Genomic DNA, 16,301 nt, shown 5'->3' with positions numbered 1-16,301 from the left:
AGTTCTGCTTGATAAATTGTCCCCAGTCATGGATTGCTTGTGAGCAAAATCACTGAAATATGACTTTCAAGGTTGATCTATGCTGACATTTCCACTACATTAGCACTACATTGGATGCATTTTAAGGAGCTCACTGTGAGAGGTGACTGGAATAACCCAGCTAAGGTGTATCTAGTGTCTTGCCATCAGTCATTTCACACTATGTTAAAGACAATTAGGGTGGAGAGGGACATCCCTGATATATTTACCCCAAAGCTGTATACATTTTACATCTGAAACCTAATGTAGACCAAGTGTTACTAGGTAATAGTAGGATTTTTCAACAGTTCATAGGTAGAATGTCTGCTACGTAGAAGAAAGATTAATTTTCATTCAGTGGCATCGCTACTATACATTTTCTTGTCATAAACCACTTGTCCAAGGCACATTACATTACTCAGATAACACAGATGCTATAAGTTGTTCTGTGTTTTAGGTGGGATGCAGAGGAAGCTGTCCGTGGCTATAGCATTTGTCGGTGGCTCAAAAATCATCATCTTAGATGAACCTACAGCAGGAGTGGACCCCTATGCCCGCAGAGGTATCTGGGAACTGCTGTTAAAGTACAAACAAGGTATGGGATCAGTGTTAAGGCTTCAGTAAATGCTTAGAAGTCCTCTATGTTTGTAGAATTGACAGCAGTGCACAGGGTACGTTTGAGCTGTTTCGAGAAATGTTGCAAAATTGGACTCGGCTCCAGACAAAGCGATGAGACTCAAATAAATAATGTTTGACTTGTTGAAGTGATAATGAACCATTTAATTTACAGGTATGCATAGATATAGTTTTTACACCCTCTCTCTCTCTCTGTGACACTCATTTGTGGGTGGAGAGAAATTGAGATTTGCACAAGAACAGATTGAAATGGAAGTGAGGACAAGTGAATCCAAGAAGATTTAGAGACCCTAATTGTCTGCCATATCAATCAGCTTGTCACTCTCTGGCCTTATATACTTAGTGGTTGCTAGTGACTGTAAGCAGGACATGGACATTTTAGTAACACATTCTCTCAGCAGATGTCTAAATGTTTAATGTGCATTGATTGGCATTCCGCCCTCGCTGTGTCATTAGCTTTTCTCTCTCTAATCAAGTCCTTTCACTCCAATTGGGAGCCGGAGATAACTCTGTTATAATGAAAACACCCACATTCTCACTGGTTGAATGAGTCATGTTTTGTGCCTCTCCAGTCTTATTGGCACCACAGTGTTACTACAGTTTGTCATTAAGCAAAAAAAAAAAAAAAAAAAGCTACAGGCAGCCTATTTGTATGAAGAAGCTGAGTGGTGAAATTGGGCTTAGTATTGTGGTTCTTCATAGCTAATTAAGCATGTAGGATTTTCACACAGACAGTTTGACCAGATTGCCCTGAAGTGGGTGTTGTTTTGATTCAATTCAGTTGGGGCTTATTTGGTTGGTGGCAGTTCATTCTTAAACTTAAGGTACAGAGCAACATGCACATGCTGTACATGCGTTCATAGATTAAATGAAACCCTCGCTATATGGTTAAAATGAGCATGCTTGATTTATCTGGTAATTAGTAGGAAATGCTCATCAAAATGTCAATACTGTATGATGGTGTGTTGCTATTTGATTATTCTTCAGAACTTTGCATTCAAGGTGGATTTGAATGCCTCTTTTGTCACATGTCATTAGGACATTTCTGCAAAGGGTAAAGATTTAAAGTAAAAATGAGCAAATTATGAATTTTTAATTATTATCCATTACTGGAAGTTGATTACTATTAAATTACCCCACTCTATATATTATAAATGGGCCTTCAGGATGATATTCATTTAATGGATTTTATACATTTGGCCTTGTGCCTTCAGTCTTGTGTGTTTCTGCTGTGACAGCATCATTTTACATCACCTGATTTATTGATTGTAATTGATTACTTTACCAATTTACAAGCCCTTTTTGGTGCCCTGAAAGGCTTTTTTTCTTTTATTTTCATTTTACCACCATGACATTTTACTTTATATTGTACATGATACACAGCCTAATATATTTTAGATTACATAGCTAATAAAGATTGTTATATGTACGGTTGTCGCCTTCCAAGTCACCGAATTTCTCATTTTAATCACATGCAATCACATAACATAAAATCTCTCTAGTTAATTATAAGGATGTACTCAGTAGTTATGCAGTTAAATTGCATAAATATGCTCCTCCAAATATTCCCGTAAATATTATATTACAGCATAATATAACAGCAACGAGCATCTAAAAACACACCTTTAATACAAAAACCATGAATGGTACATGACACATGTAGGCAGGTGATTAAGCTGAAAAACAACAGGGTGCCAGAACAATTTAGGAAACAGGTCATATTTTCAAAACAGTCAAAGTTAATACAGTCGTCTTTCATTCTTCTAAGAGCATAAAACAAAAGGTCACTGCTGTACTCTATAGAATTTGAATCCACAGTAAATATATTGAAAGAATAACATCCTTACCCTGAGGTAAAATGTATGAAGCTGCAGTCAATATAAAAAATTAGGAAGCAAGCATCATTACAAATATTTTTTTTTTTAAATCCCACCAATAGATAAAATAATGGTTTTATTCGAAGACTTGTCTTACAAACAAGTTTTTTTGACAAAATTGTTTGTGTTTGTAGCAGCTCAATTTATTATCGACTGATCGCAGTTGCATGCATTTTTTTTTTTTTACCATACACAATGCATTTTTTTCATGGATACAAATGAATGGAGAGTCTGTTGCAATACAAATGGGAAAAATACATTAGCCTAATTTTCTGCTTTGTGATTGTAAGTCATGCTATGTAATTTCATAATATAAGAAAAGGCCATTGTTTTTAGGATAAATGCTAGTGCTAATGTTAAACAAATCAAACCTCAGTAAAATATGATGGGGGGACTGGCTTCATCATAGTAGATGGAACATTATACACCATGTGCACCTACAATACATAAAACTCTTACAATGAAAGGAACTAGGCATTGAACATGCATACTAGCCTTTTTATATTGTATGTTGTTGCTATACATCGAAAGAGCAAGATCATCTGTGTGTTCTCAATCAGTGGACACACTGTAAACAGCAAGGTCATTTTAAAATGTATTGATATGAATTGAACTAAAGTGAATGCCACTAACAGCAGTGTTGCTCAGTCTTTCATCTCACTGCAAAAGTAGATATTTTACTCAACCACCACCGAATCCATTCCAATCAACTTCATTTATAGGAAAGAAACAGAAACCAGATTTCCTGCCTCACTTTGCTGTGCATACAACCAGTTTACCTGAACACACCCAGGTCCATTTGATATATCACTTTGTGCTGTAGTGCACCACTGCACACTATAAATCAGAATACCTTTTTGGACCATAAGCAGTCCAAACACATTTATTTTGTTCCCAAGTCACGGACGATGCCTTGTAAATCACAACTGATCCCCAGGAAAATCAGCTATGAGATTGAGCATCCCAGTGAGGAATTAAGCAATTCCTTAGCCCACCCCTTCATAAGCATGGCTTTCCCCCACATATGTTACATGTACAGGATTGTGGGCATTCATTTAACTTGGGCATTTTTTGCAGTTTTTATAGAGAGTGATCCAGACTTGCTTGGCATAAGATCCAATACTTAACTGAGAAGGGATGGACTTAACAGCTGAGCTGGTTGCAGGGCCTAAAAAGTGAAATATTTGCCCAGGCAAAATTGCTGCATTGGGGTGCAGTTAAGGACCTCTGAGTATATGCTTGTCCCTGGGGTAATGTAACCTGTGAGGATACGTTTAACTAGCTCAATGCAAAATATAATAATAAATCAACAACACATGCTGTTAAGTTTTTTTTTTAAAATCCATTAGTCTACTGCCATGCTAGTGGTTCTGGTTCTAAGCTAAATGCTAACAGCAACATGATGGTTTGATGGCCATAGACATTATGGAAATCCAATAAATAGTTGTCAAAATACGAACCTGGATTCATGAAACTAGCATTGTTAAAATCCAACTGTAATTACAATTTATTGACTTTCTGGCCTTACTAACTGTAAAATGTGTAATTATCTCAAGTTAACAGTCTTTTCAAAGTTACTGACATCTAAGGTTTTTTCTTTGCCACTTTAATAAAGGCATCAGGTTAAGTGTTTCATGCTTTAAAACATGACTGGATCAAAAGTACTGTGTGATACTGCTTTCATGCAGACTGCAGAGACATGACCATGCTGTGACTTTATTACAGACCTAGTCTTTTTTTTTTCTGAATTCTGGGGTATGTGATAATTAATATGTGTTATCTAATACAGCATGATATGAAAGGATTAGAACACCTGCGAATAAGCTTGCAATGTCTGCTGTAGTTGTCAGTGCAATTGTGCTCAGTTTGATGCCTTTCAAATCAAAGCACTCATAGAACAAAAGTGAGCACTGAAAGAAAATGTGATCTCACACGAGTACTGAAAAGTAAGCTTAAGGTGGCCTTTATCGTAATTTCAGTTTTGCCCAGATTCACACCCACGCACTGCTGTGGAGTTTGCTTTGTTGCCATATGTGTTTAAGCAAATAAAAACAGAGTGGAATCTGCACTGAGGAGATCCAGTAAGTAAGTGACTGCCATGCAGAGACACTGTGATATTGACTTCATCTCAACAGTTGTGGTACCTTGTCGAGTTTCTTTGGCATAGTGGCAGTTGTCAAAACAAACAAGGTCCAAATAGAAAAATGTTTCAGAAGCACTATTTTTTTTTTTTTAATTTCCAGGCAGTCTTATTTTACATTATTTTACATGTAATCTAGTCTTATTCTTTAATTCGCACACTCTGTTGTGTGACACCCGACACTTCTATTGTGCCTCAAGTGAAATTAAATGTCTCTCTTTCTGTCTGTCTTAAGGTCGCACCATCATTCTGTCTACGCATCACATGGATGAGGCTGACATCTTAGGTGATCGCATTGCCATCATCTCCCATGGCAAGATGCGCTGCTGTGGCTCCTCACTCTTCCTAAAGAAATGTTTTGGAAGCGGCTACTACCTCACTCTGGTCCAAGATGGGACTGAAAAGATGACAGCTCAGCGTAATGGTATCATACAGAGTCAGAGCAAAGAGGTACGAACTGATAGTATATGTTAGTTTCTGAGTGATAATTGGACTTTGAACCATTTTCTTTCTTGGGGAAATGCTTATGCACTCATCCCTTGTTTCAGCAATTTATGGATGTTTGGTCCGACAGCACACACTGTTATTGTCCAGTTATACAGCAGCTACTTTCCTCAATTGCCAGCTTATTGATTTTCATTCCAGTGTTATGGGCTGAATTACAGTCGTCCGTTTTCAAATTTGACACGTGTTGACTCAACCAAAAGTTTAAGACTGCCCTAATCAGTGTTTCTGTATTAATGACGAATGAAATGAATATGTGTAATGTGGAAGGGCTCGCTAATATTTATGAACCTGGAGAGAATTATCCCTCTTCTCAGTAATTCCACCCAGCTCTACAGAAAGTTTCATCACCTTTTCCCTCATTGTTTTGGTTTTATGGCCCACAACTTCACTGGTTCACTCCCACCGCTCTCATTAACTTCCTTTACTGTCACAGAAAGCCACTAATGAGGCAGATACTTGTGTCAGGAGCTTGTGGAAATGAGAATATTTGATTGTTTCCATTATTGCAGGCCACTAACATTAGTTTGGTCTGTTTAGAAGCTTGATGTGTTCGTTGACACAATGAAGATTTGGGCTTTAAGCATCTTCCCAGAAGTTACCTTGGTTTAGTTTAAGAGACTAATATCTTGAATACTTTCCATTTGGCCTAAGCAGGTTTGTTTTAGTTTTGTGCTTTAAATAAGGTCTAACCCCTCTTTATCATCTCATCACTAAATGTCAAGCACTGAAAGTTGCCACCGAAACAGTAGTGACATTTGTAGTCTTGTTTATTCGTATAAATTAGATATTTATTTGTCTTAATTTGTAATTTTAACCTGTAGTAGACCAAGTTTTGTATTTTTGATTTTTGCTTTAAAAAAATGAGGTAGAACTGAAAGGATTAGTGGATTCCAAGCCAGAAACACCAGGGTATGATCAGATGTTATGCAGTGCCTTTCAGCCCAAAACATCTTCTACTATGTTTTCTTCCTGTTTTAAATTAGAATTTAATGTTACCTTTCTTTTTAATCTTTAATTAAGTTTACATAAAGCCGTTGTTATTGGAAGGACGTCTTTCTTTTCGACTTGATCTATCAAGAAAAGAACTTAAGCTGCAACCTCTTCTGACACAGCAATAACCTCTCTACTCTATTATTAAACATGGCTTCCTCTGACTTAGCTGAGAGCTCGCTCTCTCTCTCTCTCTCTCTCTCTCTCTCTCTCGCGCCCCCCTCCCCCTGTAATGATCTTTGTCTCCCAGCATGAGAATTGGCAAACGCCTACGTGCTGGATGATACTAATTGTCACTGGGGAGAGGGGTGATTCTCGCTTTTGCTCACCAATAGTGCCTCGCACACTTAGATTTAATCAATAGGAGCAAATGAACAAGATGCACTGATGCCAGCAGGACTAGAGCAATTACCATTTGTCTGAAGGCTCTTTGAGGTGAGCAGAGTCATTTGTTTGAAATAAATAAATAAACATGCAGGGTAGAATAGTACCCTCTGCTCTGGGTGATGTCATTTTCCAGGAAAGGGCTCATGACTACTGATTCTCTCGAATGTATTCTGGTTATACAGCCAACAACTAGAAGGAAATAGAAATGTACAGATTTTGCTTGTCTGCCTGCCATGGTAGTGTGATTAAGATCAGTTTTAACAGATGCATTTTAATGCAGTGAGGTTTATTCAGCCTTGGTTGAACTGAGTTTGGTGTGTATCGCCTTTGACCATAAATATTGTGGCTTTTATGATCCATTACAGGTTGAGAACAGTATGTTTTATTTAGAGCAACAGCTTCATTTGCAGCACTTAAAAATAAACTTGTGGATGTCTTCCATTATTTGATTATTATGAGACAGGAGTTATCAGGCAGACACATACTAAAGCATGGTAAAGCCTTTCTAATCCAATTCTAAATAACAGGAGAAAGACCGCCCTTCAAGGAGCAGTCCAGATGAGGGCATTGGCAGCCAAAGCTGGAGCAGCTCTGATCCCTCAGGTATTATCTTTATCTCTGTCATTGCTACTTAAGGATCAGCACCATACCAGTATGTACAGTATTACACACAAATCTTACAACCTACTTTTATATACAACATGTCAGTATTTTATCCAAAACTGATAATTCTCTCATGGTAAAAATGTGTAAGGAACCATAACACACAGCAATGTAGGGTACTCAGCTTTATGTCAGCCATTTTCAAAACAACATGAGAGTCTGGAAACAGCTCCAAAACAGGCAAACAGTAACTATAAACCTTTCAAAATAGCATAGTCTGCTGAAAATCCATTAGCACATAGATTTTTTTCATCATTTCGGTTACAAACAACAACAGACATCATCATTGTAATAAAGTAGCTGCAGGCTTGAGAGGCTGGTGAAATGTTCTAACTACTGCTAGAGTGCACTTTAATGCTCCACTACGATGTCAGATACACATGGAAAAGCAGGATTTTAAGTGACAGAGAGTTGGGAGAGCTTCATGAATGGTGAAATACTAGAAGAGAGTAAGGAGAATATGGTATTATTGAGCTTCTTTATTTGCAAGAACATCTTTTCTTGCAGATGTACTGTCCAGACCGTAAGTGAACAGAAAGTGTAACTGTGTGACCGTGCACATACTGATGGTCGGGACTATCGGCCCTGCATCATATACACCTAATGTTATTTTACAAAAAAACAATATGACAACCAATACATGAACAGGGAGCACAACCTCATTATCTTAATATAGCATTAGTGTAATTGATATGTAATTGATAATCATCGTTCTAGGCTAAACTAACTGATGCTTCCACCTTGTGAGCAGAGATTCTGGCCTCATCATTATTGTTTCCTCCAGGTTCAGATTGCAGATTGAATGACAATGTGAAAACAATGTGACAATATAAAAGTTGTCTCTCTCAGTAATGAACCTTCAGAGAATAATCACTTGAATCTCAGCTCCCCTCCCCTTTACAGGGTTTTATAGTGAGTTTTAGCTCATTGTTCGTCTTGCCGACCTCCACTTTACTGTTCTGGTTCTATCTCACTTCTCTAGCAGGCAGCTGTTCTCAGCTACATAGCTCTAGAAACCAGCACTCTGCTACCGCTCATCATCAAATGGCAAGCACACAGTTAGCAGCTCAAGAGCTAGATATTTCAGAACAGAAAGAATAAACATTGTATTTACTATCTCCAGGTGAACAGAAATACGAGTCCAAATGAATGATAATGCTGTTCACTTTCTGTGTGATGTGTAAACAAGCAATTGTTTGCTAAAAGCCCCACTTAAAAGGTGATAATAGTATTAACATTTGTTTACACTGTCCCCAAATGGCCAGAAAATCAATTATTGCAAGTTTAGTTTTGTGCATCCACTTCCTGTGATTCTTCATTTTCATACCATTACCCTATAGCTGTGTTTTTCATCTTCAATTGGATTGATTGTTATATTTTACATGGATTTTCTCTTTTTAAGGTTATTATTCAATAAAGTGCTTGGAGAAACCATTCGGTCTTGTAGTGTATCCAGAAATGTACAAATTAAAATTAAATCTAAAACCTATTAACCAATTATTGAGCTTACAATAGAGTGCTAGAGAAATGGCTTAAACAATAATCCTGATATGTCAGGAGTTGCATTGCTTTCATGACTGGAATTAAGTCTAAAGAAACTGGGGCTCTGCTCATACTTTTAAAATACCAAGACATACGCATGATGGTTAAGTTTGAGGAAGAAAAGTCCATAAACAAAGGCATATTTATCTGTATTTATAAGTAATAGCACATTTCTCATTAGCACACACTCAGACCAGCAAACAGACAGAAACACAAGCATATTTTCACAAATTCAGTCTGAGGTGTTAAGCCGATCCATTTACTTCTTCATAAAGCACCAAGCCGTTGGTTGTTAAGCTGCAGTAATTATGTATGAGAGGTTCTCAATCAATAATGGATGCAGTGTGTTCTGCAACACTGTCCTGATTGATTCGCACTAAGACCCAGCTTCACAAGGGATGAGGCAGGAAAATTATGTCCAGTGATGTCTTTGACCGTGTTTAAAGGTCACAGCATGTTGTGATCCCTAAACATCACACAGTGGTTTTTAAAAAAGGTTTGGTGAAATTTGTCCAGTATCATAATGTGTTAGTGTAGGATTTATTTGAAAGATGATGCCAATTACATATAGTATTTCTCTGTAGCTAGGCATGGTGCTTGTTTTTGAACTCTCTCGCTTTTAGACAGTAACAATTTCATCAAAGAGGATGAGGGAAACATACAAAGAGGGATGGAAATGTGTGTTTTCCAGATCTGTTGTTTCTATGCATGCAACCTTTGTCGTTTGTTTTATATGTAATTTTGACTCTCTTTTCCAACAGCTCTGGATCTACTTGTGCGCCGCCACGTCCCTGAAGCGGTCTTCTTGGAGAGCATCGGTCAGGAGATCACCTACATACTGCCCTATGGTGGAGCCAAAGATGGGACCTTTGCCCTACTCTTCCAAGAGCTTGACCTGGCCATGGCCGACCTTGGCCTGACCAGCTACGGGATCTCTGACACCACGCTGGAGGAGGTACGCTCAGCGTGCGATTACCAACCATAAGATACACACACACACACACACACACATATAAAGAGACCCTATATACACTGAGGAAGTAAACAAACATACGGACAAAGTTTGTTTCTGTTCATTTGTAATTGCTGTAATTTTTTCCTTTTCACATTGCTGGAGTGTTTTTGTCTTTTTCTGCTTCTCAGAGTCAGAAAGTAAACAATCCAAGTTGTGCTGAACATCTCTTAAATTACCCCAGTGTCTTAGATGGCAACACTGTGACAAGCAACTGTAAATGTTAGGTAATCACTTAAAAATCGTCAGGTCGAGGATAATTGTCTCCCTTCACATTCAGAGTCAGCCAGCAAATTGCAAGTAAAGACCCTTTTATTGCCGACATTTTAACTTGTCAAAGCAGGAAAAGCATAGGTGTAAATAATAACATTAATGAAGGCTCCTTTCCAGTACATGTCTCTGTGTGTTGGTGTGTGAGTGTGCAAATTCTTTTCACAGTAGGTGTTTTGTTTGTCACTTCCATAGTTTGGATGCCAATTTGAAATTTAAAAACAGCATTTGTATGCCTGAAAATCCACAAAAGAAAACCATGTTTCCTGCTCTTAACTTCTTCAGAAAAACTGAAGATAACTAAAGTCATCCTACCTGTTCAGATACATAAACCACTAATCATCAGTTGGTTCAGCTAAAAGTGAATTGTCACAAAATGAACTAAGTGTGATTTTCCAAGAAAAGTTGACATTTTGAAAGAAACTGCTGTCAAGGAAATGGAGACAAATTATTTCATAGCAATTTATTTGCAGTTGTCCAGCTTTCACCAGGATGTTTCTGCTGATATGTCAAGCTAAATTCTTCTCATGAGCAATGACCCGGTGCACTAGTAGTAATGGTAGTCATATCATCATTGTTATCATTACACATAAAGTACATGGTCTCATTTCATCTAAATAAATGACTCAAGTTGTATGTTTGGCATGCAGACAAGTCTTGAATCATAAAATGGAGTGACTGTTGGCTAATGCTTTTCATGTACCTCTGATATGAATCATACACTCATGGCCTGCAGGCAATCTGAATAATTCCTTTTGAATTTCCAAAATTCAGACACGACAAGGATCTTTCACTCATCCATGTTTTCTTTTGAAGTCCAACTACACTTCAATTGAAATACACAGTGATTTTTCATATGCAAGGGCTGACAGATGGAGGTTAGTCATATAAAAAAAATTTACTCTAGTCAGTGTTATAAATGCCTTTTTGTTCTTATATTTTTAAGTATTATCATTTTTAAGTGTTGACTGAAAGATTTCACCATAAAATCACATTAAAATATATATTTTAAATTTTGTTGCCTTTCCTCTAAAGTCTGCAGAGACTTAGAGGGCTGAAAGAGCGCAGCAGCAGAATGAAATAAGGGAAAGTCACGGGGAAATTTCTCACAGATATGGAGAAAAGGGAGATTTATTTATTTTGACATATGGCCTGAATTCATAAATGAAGAAAAGGGCACTTCTCTTAGGCCAGATGGCAGGAGCTCAAATAAAGGTAATTGTCCCTGAGGATGGATGTTTCTGATTTGATTCTAAGCAGAAGCATAACAGGCATGGCTAAAACAAAAATCCTTCAAATCTATGCTTGTATGGTGTTGTGATGTGTACTGTAACTGCATACTAATAAATAATTTGCTCTTTGCACAGATATTTCTGAAAGTGGCAGAAGATACTGGTGTGGATGCAGAAATACAAAGTAAGGTAACAAGAGGTGTGAATGCAAACATGTTAGTTTAACAAACCGTTTCATGTACAACATCTCATGGGCAAAACAAGTTTCATCCACAGAAACATAAAAACATTGTTTAACTGTATAAAAACACGAAAGTCATTACATCCCTGTCATCTCTGTCTGTATCACTTTATTTTTTAATATTTAGTTATTGGAGCCACAGTTTGGCTTCGATTATTCCATTGTCTCGATTTTTATACAGTCGCTGTTTGTTTGCAACCAACTTTGTTGCCAGCATTTCTGTTTGTATTCATCAAAAAACAACTTCACTTTTATGTTTATGTTAAAATCTGATTCTTAAAACACCTGGCTTGTGCTTTTACAGGGAATAAAAGGGCAGGATGCTGTTCTTATTGTTATTTATAACCCTGAATTGGGTCAGGCCAAAACAACATATCTTATATGTATTCCCACAGCAACAGAGGAGCTGTTTGTGAGAGACTGGAAGAGAAAGTCCCGCGAATCCAAGCGGAGCAGCATCTCCAGCGTCCTTAACAAAACTGGCAAGTCTCTCCAACTGTATCATACAATTATTTTTAATGCAGGAAGCTCAATTAAGCCTTTCTGAATGTATGTAACAATACATGATTTAACTGATCACTAATATTTATGGGTGTTACTTTAAAAAGAAACCTAGTAAAGTGAAGTGTCTTGTTCCTTTATGTTTCTCATGCAGAATTAAAGGAGAGATTCACCAATAAAGTGGAAGGTAGGTGGTGTGTTTTGTCCTTACTGCTGACAGTCAGGGCTTTATTATACCAGCAAGTGTTTTTTTCCACACACTTATTCTCCAGTTATTAACTTCATTTACTTTGGCTTTAATTTGACTGTTTCACCTCAGTAGCCATTTTGAAAAGGCCACATAAACAAGAGCTCCAGCTGCAGCACAAGTAATTCTCTGAGCTGAGTTTCCCTCCATCCAAACAACTTTATCTAACCTTTTGTTTTGTCTTTGAACAGAAATTCACTTTCATACAATGGCTTTCATCATGAAAATGGTTTTCAATCATAATATACTTTATTATCTTAATGACTGCTGTGAAGATACACTGCTTCTTTTTTCACTAAAGGTATTCTTGGAGGGTGTGTGGCAGAAAAGAAGCATGTCTACAAAGCCTTTATTTATCAATTCCCTTCTCTCGTGTGACACCCAGATACTGTAGCATTTCCAGATTCAGGATATGTTAAAAAAATAGTTATAGCTAAACTGGAATGAACCAGTGCAGTTGGCATGTTTAACACTAAAGTTATATTTGACCAGTCTAGTAGCCGTGCTGAGAAGCCTACTCAGCAGATATTTTACATATGCATAGATGATAAATAGTATGCTATTTCAATTTCCACTTTAGACTTCAGAAAAAATGCCAGTTTCAGTGGGAAGGGGTCCACGGTCATCATTGGATGGGAGCTGATCAGGAGGCAGTTCCTGGCACTCTTTATCAAACGTTTCCACCACGCCCGGAGGAGCCGCAAGGGACTCATTGCCCAGGTAATGGCCTCAGTCTGTCATATTGATGAATTGAAGAGTTATACTAGGAGGGATCTAGGTAGGATTGTATAAAATACAAGTTGGCTTTCAAAATCTATTAATGGCATATATGATAGAGTAAGCTAATTTCAGATATAGAGGGAAAAGTCATGTCATCCATCTTGATAGAGTCAATAGTTGTGAGATTTAAGTTGTGGGAAAAAAAATCAACACTCAAGGCAGTAAAAAAGTGAACAGTTTGAAAAATGTCAAGAGCAGCACCGAGAGCACACATGCAATAATCGTCTTTACCTCCCACCGGATGCCATGTGTTACACCAAAGTATACCTGGGGGACGAACAAAGCTACACATGGCATGTGTGTTGATTTCCGCTGTGGAGATTGTTCTCTTGGTTTTTGATACATTTGAGCAGGAATGTTTCAGTACCTATGACCAGAGTTTCTTCTGCCCAAAAGCCACACACATACGAGGTTTCAACTTAGTTATGCTTAGTGTACTCAAAATGCTGTTAATATATTCATATGTAGAGTGTGATAAGTTGTTTATGGTGTCTGTAGTTATTGTATAATATAGTTTCATCTGGTTGTTGTGACACCCATGATTTTTTTTCTCCTTCATTTTAGTGTTTGCTAATCATGTTTTCATTAGCTGTGTATTACATTTGATTGCATAACAATTATGAAGATGACAGACTGCTATTAGCCTATTAAATGTACGTCTATATTATTTTGTTCTTTATAAACATAATTTCAAAAGTCAAAACCAATTAACAGCTATAATTTAAACAAGTCAAAACCAATTTTGGGAAGTAGCAATTTCCAAGGTACTTAAATGATTTTTAGTCCCAAGTTGTAAAAAGTCTGTTCTGACTAAATTGTGTTGACACATGCTTACCCACTCATGAGGATTCTTGGTGCGTATGTAAATATCATGTAATGACATCAACTTTGGCAGCTGTCATGATGCTGAAGTAATCAGAACAGAAAATGACTGAAGTGCAGCTCATCTGGTCCACAATGTATGTGTGTGTGTGTGGAAGAGAAGAAAGCGAGGGAGGACAGTCGTTCACCTTTGTGCGGTGTATGGTTCTTCTTGTAATTTGCTACAGTACCTATCCCCATTAGTCACTGTCAATCGTGGACGTCCGTCTTTAGTGAGGACGCAGCAAAGGATAGAAGGATAAATGTGTGAGTATGTATGTACAAGGGTGCACATTGTCTGCAAGGGCGCACCTCCTACTGTACCTCTCTCTCTTTATTCATTTGGCTAAAGGGTTTTTTCCCCATTATGTCAACAGCTCCCATTGTCAGCAGATATGATTGTGTGGTAAGGTAATCTTCTCAAATACAAGCAGTTAGGGAATATAAAGGGAATTATGGCGTGCAACACAAAAGGAGTGATTTATGGGGATGAATGTTGGGGACAGGTGAGTCTTGGCAATGTCAGAATCAGGGAGGAGCAGTTATTCGTTATCTTGTGGTGGATGAGGTAAAGTTTTCGCACTGAACTGACTCCAGCACATCACTGCAGCGCTAGCAGCCTTGTTTTAAAGAAGCAGGGTGCTCTACATTCTGTAATTCAGGGTGTCTGCTCTTTCTGAGTCCCTACAACAGTTTTAGGATGATTCTACTTTGTGTTTAAGTATTTAATGTAGATTTTTCTTGTTTACTAATGTGGATAAGATGCTTCCATGTAAAATGACAATAGGTTTATAGACTACATTATATTTTGTCTGAACGCTGTGAAAAGACTACATTTACACATCAGTAAAAATATCTAAAGTGATGCCATTATCCACTTTAACTCAAGGTATGGCAATAACGGTATAATTCACACATGAAATTGGATAGACATAAATGTTTGTTGAAAAAACAAACTAAATGTAATGAGCCATTTGGCTTTGCAGAAAATAAAACACATCTTAATTGTGTTTTGTTGTTTATACCAATTTTGCATATAATCCTGTCCTCTTCTTTAAATCCCCACTAAACTTGAAAATGCGATAAACTCATGCATTGTTCATGGGAGTGCTTTGGCTTTGTGAGCATAATGACTTCTCCCCGTTTTTTGCAGATCTCTCTCAATGGAAGAAGTACCAGCTGTCACCTGCAATTACTGTTGAGAGAGAGAAAAAGATAGAGGGTGTAACAGAAAAAGAATTGTTCCTTATTTTGCAGTCTGCCATTAAGCTTCTCTGGCTTCTTGCTGCTCTTCATCTTTGCTCTGAGGACATTTGCATGGTCCTAGCACCATGCAGTAAATTTCAAATTTTTAATTGTAGCATCTTGAATTGGCAAATTGCATGCCCTGCAATTAAACAAGCGTATGCAAACGTCCTCCTGTGCTGCAGAGAGCTCCCAAATGTAAAAGTGCTTAAACATTAAAGATGTTTTGCATTTTTCCCACTGACCTTTTTGTCAGCTCTAACAGTGTAATGAAATGAGAAGAACATGACAGAGAAAATAGGATTGGATTGGGGGGGGGGGGCAGGGGAAGCATTGCAGTATTTGGTTTAAAAAAACACACACACGTACAAAAGGCAACAGAATAGCGAGAAACTAATTATAGTGACCAGATGATGGTGGCAGTGTTGGAAGTGTTTAATCAAACTCATAAAGCTCACAGAAGAGCCCAAACAAATTGGTGGGGAGCATATTAATGTTCCCACATTATCACAGTGGTCCTGTGTTATTGTTTATTGCCTCAGTCTTTTCATAGCACGTAATGACAGTAAGGGGGCTCAGGGAGGGGAATGATGAAATTGATCTTGAATTGAATTGTGTTCTGTTGAGCGTACACACATAAACATGTGTTAGTTTTACCCATGTAGAATTGTATGAACACCACAGAAATAATGCTCGTCTTTTTTATCATTTTTGAAAGCCTGCAATAATTGCATTGCTCATAACTGTGTAAATTCACAATTAAAATGACATACATCCTGCTGCATGCTGCTGCTCCATGATAAAATGAAGCTCTGAGGCAGAGCGTTTCGGTTTTTATTTCTGGATTTGTTTAAGTTCCCCGAGAAAACCCAGTGGCAGATTGCATGTCATGGCATTGAGCTATTTTTGTTTTTAATAAGTTTTGTTAATGTTTGTATCGGTCTACAACACAAAAATGTGTTCGTTTCTGAACTACTCCTCTGAAATAGGACTTTATTGAAATTATTTTATGACCCATGAATTTGTTGAAATCTCTTCGTTTGTATTTTTTTTTCTGGAACATGGTAGTTTAATGGTTTCAGTGTAGCTGGATAAAAGTCTTGCGTAGTGAAAGGGATCATTTAATGAGGTATTTGGATTTTAAATTTGTCA

General features: G+C 37.5%; 1 protein-coding gene across 1 annotated transcript in view; it reads left to right on the top strand.

Moving 5' to 3' along the window:
- Positions 1-16,301, top strand: part of LOC113142728 (phospholipid-transporting ATPase ABCA1) — a 122,454-nt gene that overhangs the window by 46,137 nt on the left and 60,016 nt on the right. Inside the window, exons 22-29 of the mRNA XM_026327911.1 lie at positions 476-613; positions 4,907-5,121; positions 7,083-7,158; positions 9,522-9,715; positions 11,410-11,458; positions 11,911-11,997; positions 12,171-12,203; positions 12,844-12,983. Of these exons, the coding sequence (XP_026183696.1) occupies positions 476-613; positions 4,907-5,121; positions 7,083-7,158; positions 9,522-9,715; positions 11,410-11,458; positions 11,911-11,997; positions 12,171-12,203; positions 12,844-12,983 (932 nt within the window). The remainder of the gene's footprint in view (positions 1-475; positions 614-4,906; positions 5,122-7,082; positions 7,159-9,521; positions 9,716-11,409; positions 11,459-11,910; positions 11,998-12,170; positions 12,204-12,843; positions 12,984-16,301) is intronic.

Source organism: Mastacembelus armatus, chromosome 18 (genome assembly GCF_900324485.2).
Source record: "Mastacembelus armatus chromosome 18, fMasArm1.2, whole genome shotgun sequence".
Lineage (NCBI taxonomy): Eukaryota > Metazoa > Chordata > Actinopteri > Synbranchiformes > Mastacembelidae > Mastacembelus > Mastacembelus armatus.
The sequence above is the reverse complement of the archived record's forward strand: the minus strand, read 5'-3'. Positions and strand labels throughout refer to the sequence as shown.